This window comes from Montipora capricornis, chromosome 11 (genome assembly GCF_036669925.1).
Source record: "Montipora capricornis isolate CH-2021 chromosome 11, ASM3666992v2, whole genome shotgun sequence".
Lineage (NCBI taxonomy): Eukaryota > Metazoa > Cnidaria > Anthozoa > Scleractinia > Acroporidae > Montipora > Montipora capricornis.
The window spans coordinates 2,635,787-2,643,286 of NC_090893.1; the positions used below are offsets into that span (position 1 = coordinate 2,635,787).

Consider the following 7,500-nt stretch of genomic DNA (forward strand, 5'->3'; position numbering starts at 1 on the left):
CTAGACAGTCTGAGTAGGACAACTGAGGACAGATGATAGAGAGCGCTCTCTTGAACTCTTTCGAAGTCCTCGCTGAGGTATTGTGGAAGCGCGTGATAGAAAACTGGCGCGCACAGTGGTCAGAACGGGTCTCGAAATCAGAATCTCCGGATCTCAAGGCAAGCGCGCCCAAACTACATAGCTGCAATGCTTCCTTCCTTCATTATGGCGTTTGTTTTTAATTTCGGGGAGTGAGGTTTCTTCTTTCCTTATTAACCCCATGGAATTCGGCTCCAATTTCATCATCAGGAATCTTATATCCTAGATCTTGAGAAAATTTAGCAAATCTTAGGACAAAAGGCTTTTGTAATAATTGTTTTCCATCTCACCAACGCTGAGTTTCCCACTAAGTGATCCAAGTGCAAGTCGTTTTTCAGCTGAGTTTTCCACGACAGCCACCTAACATTTTAGAAAAAAAAAAAGAAGAAACACAAGCACATTCACAAGCGTCAACTTGTACCTTTCAAAAGTTAGAAATTAGCAGGGAAGAACTGATTACATTGTTATATTTTTGTGTTCACAACCATTACGTTTACATAGCGAGACCAGTCGTGAGTTGTACTTATGGAAATTAGTAATTTTCACTCAAAGGAGTACTGCAGTGAACATCTTTTCTGTTGGGGCCTCTTTGAAGAGAGGTCAATGTGGATACGGGGCTATCCAGAAGTCTTAAGTCTGCTTGTTACAAGCAAGCGTTACAAAAATAACAACAACAATAATGATGGTGATGATGATGATGATGATGATGTTGATGACACTGACGTCGACGCCGACGCCGACGCCGACGCCGACGCCGACGCCGACGCCAACGACCACGACCACGACCACGATCACGACCACGATGACGATGATGATTGTGGTGGTGGTTACGATAATGATAGGGATGATTTACAAAACTAAAACAAACTCATTTGAAAAGCTCTTGAGGCTGGTCACAACTTCAAACCCGCTGTGCACCAACAACCAAAATGAGGTTCTTTTTCTCTATCTTGAAGAATCTTCATGACTTTGTAAAACATTACGTCAAGAACGAAATCCCATAATAACCTAGACCTATTTGGCTTCTAAAAACCAGGTTTACGAACAGCTTATTACCTTTGTTGTATCCACTCCGCTTGATATTCCAACAGTATTCTTGACTGTAGTGATGGTCAACATAGAGGCCAGAGCGCCCATAAACACAGAGAATATGACGAGACCGACTAGAAACCAGATCATGGCAAATGCTTTGGCAGGAATAGATTTGGGACAAAGATCACCGTACCTGCAACGACCAGGGTTACAAAAATAACAAACTCTGTAGCAAATTAACTACTTCAGCAAGAAGAATGTGGTCTGTTCTCTGTTGCCGTGTATCATTGGGGTGCAGGGCTGGCGCAGGGGTGAGAGCACTCGCCTCCCACCAATGTGGCCCGCGGGTCATATGTGGGTTGAGTTTGTTGGTTCTCTACTCTGCTCCGAGAGGTTTTTTTCCGGGTACTCTGTTATCTCCTCTCCTCAAAACCAACATTTGATTTGAATTGCGTTAATTTGTTGATTAACACCGAGTAATGCGAATCTCAATATGTCATCTTATTGGACAACTCTCCAGTCACTTCTCTACGACGTCATTTTGAATCATTTACCTACCCAACTGTCGTCATGGAGATGAATGACCACCAGAAGCCTTGTCCAGCTCCTTTGATGAACTGACGAGGAAATTGTTCGGGGTTGGCTTTGGAATCCTGTCGACGGATAAATAATGCAATAAAGAAATAACTTCTAATTCATATATTCTTCCTTAATTCTCAGTATTCTCATGTTTTCTTTGTATACGCTTTAAGCTCTGAATACCAGTGGGTTAAAAAAATGTTCCTCACCCTTTTTGGCTTCTGGCAATCTATTTTTGTTAAAGAATAAAAATGCCCTTGTATCAATAGAGATCACAAAATAGTGATATAGCTTCATTGCTAAGAATCTTGATAATTCAGAATTTCCTTGATTTGTCAGGATCTTGAAAGGTGTGTATCGGTTTTGAGTCGAGTGTTCTCGGAAAAAATCACACTACTCCTAGCCTAACAGGTGTCGAACATATCACTTTTCGGTTACTAAAATTGCGGGAATGATGCACTGTGACGTGTTTTTCGCCTAGCTGTGTAATAGGACAATGACCTGAACCTTGACTATTGATCTATTGACGTCAGTCTCCTATGGCTCAATGCGAGAGCGTCCGAACTAGTAAAATCAGAAAGCTACAATTGCTTCGACTTCGGCTCCGGAGCACTCGGGTTTATCCCGAGTATACCCGAGTTAGCTTCGATAAAATCCATGTTTCCGTTGATTTTCCGGAGTTAACATTTACTACCTCCTTTGCCTTAATCTGAAGCAAGTGTAGACTGAAGACAGTGAGTGGCATGAACCCTCCCCTTTAACTTAGCAAACAACGAGGCTTACCAGAAACCAAACGATGATTCCGGCCAACATCGCCATTACCACTGTAAAAACAATAACTGGCCAAGAGTCCAAAATAGATCCACCTACTACGTTTGTCAAGATGGAACTCAGATCCTGTTTCTTTCGTGTAATTATGGCAACTCCAGGAACTCGTATAACCGGAACGAACTTGCTGTATTCACTTTGCCGATAGAATGTCTTTGTGACAGGAAAGGTCAAGTCATCGCTATCGCTGCTGTTTTTTGTGTACACAAGAGTTGTTCGGCCGTATTGTTCGCAGACACCACATGTGCCAATTATAAGAGCCCCGATGACGTTTGAGAGCTCATTCGCTGTGCTATCGGCCGCTGTAAGTTCTTGGGGACTTGATGCAACGTTAATGAATTGCGGACATGGGCATGTTTCTGACAAGAATAAAACATGCATCTGTATGAGATGAGGTTTCGCGAGCGAACTGATAGAATGATTTAAAGTAAATTAGTCAAGGGACTTAACATGCGAATTCAGATCAAAACGAAGTGATAATGAATTTTTATCTGTGCGGAGTCGTGATATTGAGTTTAAAAATCATCAACACCACGCAGAAAGGCCTTTCTGTCTACGTTAAAGGGGCGCGGTGTAGTGTAGTTTATATCGCTCGCGGATCGTATGTCAGCGCTCCGGGTTCGATTCTCTGCTTGTGCGCGCCAAAGGTTAGTCAGCTTTCCATCCATTTGAGGACACCCCTGCCGTAATAATAAAGGCCGGGTAGAAGCTATTGAAAAAGGAGCGGGTTGCCTCCGACTGCGTTCGTGCTCTGTCGTGTTCTGTTCGTGTTCGTGCTCTGTTCGTGTTCTTGTCTCTGTCTTGGAACCTACCTCCGTATACGATGTTGCTAACCGTTTGAGAACCGTTTGCAAACATTCCTGCCATTTGGATCTTGTATCGAGAAAAAGATGTTAGGTTAGTCAGGAGAAACGCGTTTAAATCACTGTAAATGATTAACTTCTCCTGTTTGGAATTTGGAGGTTCAATGGAGTTTCCATTCTGTCTCACAAGCGTGTACAGAAGTTCGTAATTCATCAGCTCGACGCTCGCATCGTCAAATGTTAAGGAGGCCCAAGTTACTTTTATTGTTGACGTTGTTCTTCTGCTTGAGGCGCTAATTTTGAGACTGGTCACTGCAGGTGCTAGTAAAGGGACAAAACGAGACTTAGAAAATTCTAAGGATGGAACCAAAAGGGTGGACTTTCACATGTTCATGTTCTTTCTATAGAAGGCTACTATAAAAGGCTACTTCGGCAGTGTCACACATTTAAAGAATTTTTTTTAGGCGAAAGGTATCTGAGATATGACTATCGCTACTTGCTCAATAACATCCATTCCTCTTGTAAAATGCGCCTAATCTGAGGCTCTAATATCTCTTCTAATTTTGCAGCACATTGTATTTGAAGATCTTGCCAGGTACAGTGTGAAGGTGTATCATTTTGTGTTCAACGGAAGATATGTTTTGAGTGCAATCGTCGAAGTTTCAGTTCGTATGTTTTCAGATTTTGTGGGAGGCTGAGTTTTGAGTTTTGCTTTGGTTTGGGCGTTGGGTTTGCAACGGGTCATGCCGAGCTCAAATCATCTCCGATCACTGGTTGGATTTGTCTTCGGTGATCCCGAATTCAACTCGACCATACTTCGTAAAAAAGTCGCACACCATTCGAGGTTCGTAATCATGTTCTACTAGCAATAGGTTTTAGTGTTCTTTTAGATTGTTGCGTTTGCAACCAGTCATGCCGAGCTCAAATCATCTCCGATCACTGGTTGGATTTGTCTTCGGTGATCCCGAATTCAACTCGACCATACTTCGTAAAAAAGTCGCACACCATTCGAGGTTCGTAATCATGTTCTACTAGCAATAGGTTTTAGTGTTCTTTTAGATTGTTATTAAAGTGGAGTGTCTTTGACCTAAGTTCACGTCTTCTCCAAAAACTCCATTTATACGTATTTTGTGTTTGTAACTTCAATATCACTGGCTCTTTTGTACTTTCTAAAAGTGTCCCCCGCAGAAGTACTATATGCAATACATGTCACCGCTTATCCTCCCTTGGCCTCTTTGACCAAATCTCGTTTTCATTGCGCAGCGGAGCTAGTCAATACACGTTCTTTGTCGTTTAAGAATAAATTTTCCGTCTCTGTAAAACACATTACGCCAGCGACTTGCTGGGCGACCGACTGTGTCGAAAGCAGGATTTCGAGCTATGAAACCCCGTTAAATTGTGACGCACAAATTTCCATTGCTTGGGCCTTTCAGTCTATTGATCAGTAGAACAAATAGAATTAACCTACGTCTTTCTACGGAGAGACACCCTGTGAAGTTTCCCGGTCCATCCCTTGTGACGGCGGCCACTTGAATGCAGTCGCTGTAAGGTGCGCTAGCGTTCGTAGCAAAAGGTCCAGTAGCAATTGTAGTGTTGCGATCACGAAGAAACAAGTGGTATCCTAGAAGCAGTCCATCGGGAAGACCACTCATTGGCTCCCATTGGACTATAACCTTCAACTGGCCATTACTGTGAATTGAAGCATTTGGAGCTGGCAGTACTGTGAAAAATGAAGAAAGGGGTCTTGTAATTTTAGCCGATTCGTGGGCTTGTGTTGGGTCTTGGGAAGTGTCGACTAGAGATGGTGTCTCATAGACTTTAAGTTAGTTGAGGTCATAAAGGTCATATTTTGGATGAATCATCACAGTGACTTCGAAATTCGAAAGCGAGACAGATTTGTCCAGGCGCTTTCGCCTGATAATCCATTTTGAAAAAAAAAAAAGAAATCGTGATTATTTCTCAATCTTGTTTTCAATTCTTAAATAGTGAAATACAATTGGCAAGATTCAGTTCTTGGAACACCCCATGCCAGTTCATTTTTCAGATAATGGGGGATTTCTAACACCAATTATTAACTTGGACGTTTTACCCTTTATTCAAAACTACTTGTGCTTGTCAGTTTTGTGTAGAAATGCAGGCAATAAACATCACGTTCCCCTAAAATTGGCATTAGGCAAAAATGGTCATTTACCGTGACACCAAGTCTAAATCTAGATCTTACCTAATTTTCTGTAAGCAGGTAGTTGAGGATTAATGTTCATCAGTTTCATTTTGTAAAACGAGGTTAAATCTCATTTTATGAAATCGTAACGCGAGAGAAGGACAAAGTGGACCTTTTTTGATAACCCTTTTAACTAAAGAGAAATTGACGAGATGAATTTTTCGATAATGACTTGTGGTGACTCCGTAAAAAATTCAAAGTGTTCCTAGCGGGAGTCGAATCTTTGATGTTCAGAATACTGGTTCAGAAATACACCCTGGAGGAGACGCGGGTGTGTCCTCGGGGTTTTGAATACAGTAATTCAGGAAAGGCTGAAATCCATTGAGTACTACACAATACTTGCTCTCGTTTTTGACTGTGTAGGTGACATATTCGGAGCTGTTGTGCAGGTTAGATTCACTCAGTGGATGAAAATGCCAACATACAAGTTACCTGTACATTTCTTGAAACTGCAGTCTTTAATCTCGGTGTCGTTTCCAACACACGAGATATCGCCAACACATTCTCTTTTTCTTGTCATAACGCCAGTGCCACAAGTTTTACTGCATTGGCTCCAGCTTGCCCAGTAACACCAGACTATAACAAAAAAGTGTGTATGAATATGTGAACAATTAACACATCTAATCTGAAACGAAGGAATATCAAAATTGAACTGGTGTAAAAAATTTTGAACTACAACGTGTACCATGTTATACCACAAGCCGAGTAACAGAGCTACATTTATACAAAAATTTGGTTTTATCAACGGAGTTGATAGTGTAAATTGGCCACCGTACAGAGATTCTAAAAGCTGACGTTTCGAGCGTTAGCCCTTCGTCAGAGCGACATTTAGTTGACCACTCCCCATAGGGGCTGGATTTTCAGGACCAGTGAAATACAACCAACGAGAAGACACAGTAACAATGACTGTTAAGAATCCCAACTGGACGGAGGCAAACCAGTTCACTATTTGCAAGTGCAGACGAGAAGTTGAACCAGGGATTACCAGGATCAAATTCAAGGAGTGGCCAGAATGGGTCTTGAGCGCGGAATCTCCGAATCTTAAGGCAAGCGCCTTAACCACTGAGCTCGAGCCAAGCCGCACTGCCTCCGGTCTAACTCTTTTTAGACAGCACTTATTCATGAACGCTGAGGTGTCGCCCTTATCCAAAAAAAAAGACCAGAGATTCAAAACATTTATAGACGTTACGACAAAAAGTGGACTTTCTCTGAAGTTATTTAAGACCCTGAGAGTTGGTCTTGTCGGAGTCTAAGCTTTCCCGCGAGGTAGTGCATTGCTCAACCGACAGAGCCAACTGGTAGATATACCTGGCTCTTCTATGATTGGACAGGGGCTTGCGTCTCCATCTCCGTATTTATTATAGGCATAAACGGTTACACAGTCGGTTTCATTAGGTTTTATCCCAGATATTGAAGCATTAGTTGCGTTAGCTGGCTGACGCCATTTGTTAATCATGACATTGCTCTTGTAGGCTGCAACAGCGTATCCTTGGAGGAGATAAGCCTGGAAATAGATCGGTAAAGGAACCCACGTGACCCGCAGAGTTTCATTCTCGAACGTATAGGCAACGTTCTCTGGTGCACGAGTGGGTCCTGCGAGAAATAAAAACAAGAAAAAAAAAGAAAACAAAACAAAACATGAAAATTTTGAACAAATACCGAGAACATGTATGGAAATATGAACAAGTGTGGACCCTATGGGTGTGGCATTACGCCTTGGCAGTCAATATCACTCAGTCACTGAAATTCAGGATTTCCTTTCTTCGTCTAAATCTTTTAAGTAGCTTAAACTATTTGAGAACGAGCATGAGGTTTTGTCATTGGAGGCGATGATTGTACAACACGATAAAACATAATGGCGATGTTGTGGCACCGTTGATTGAAAAAAGCGAAAAAATGGTAATAAATCGATCAAACTGGCCAGTGTACGCCACGCATCAGCTGCACGTGCTACTCTTC

At 42.1% G+C, this 7,500-nt stretch overlaps 1 protein-coding gene across 1 annotated transcript in view; it reads right to left on the reverse strand.

Moving 5' to 3' along the window:
* LOC138023015 (uncharacterized) overlaps window positions 1-7,500 on the reverse strand; it is a 34,784-nt gene that overhangs the window by 4,858 nt on the left and 22,426 nt on the right. Inside the window, exons 17-24 of the mRNA XM_068870051.1 lie at window positions 6,850-7,134; window positions 5,974-6,117; window positions 4,789-5,040; window positions 3,330-3,641; window positions 2,473-2,876; window positions 1,669-1,763; window positions 1,135-1,303; window positions 369-438 (exon numbers count right to left, since the gene is read on the reverse strand). Coding sequence (XP_068726152.1) covers window positions 369-438; window positions 1,135-1,303; window positions 1,669-1,763; window positions 2,473-2,876; window positions 3,330-3,641; window positions 4,789-5,040; window positions 5,974-6,117; window positions 6,850-7,134 — 1,731 coding nt within the window. The remainder of the gene's footprint in view (window positions 1-368; window positions 439-1,134; window positions 1,304-1,668; window positions 1,764-2,472; window positions 2,877-3,329; window positions 3,642-4,788; window positions 5,041-5,973; window positions 6,118-6,849; window positions 7,135-7,500) is intronic.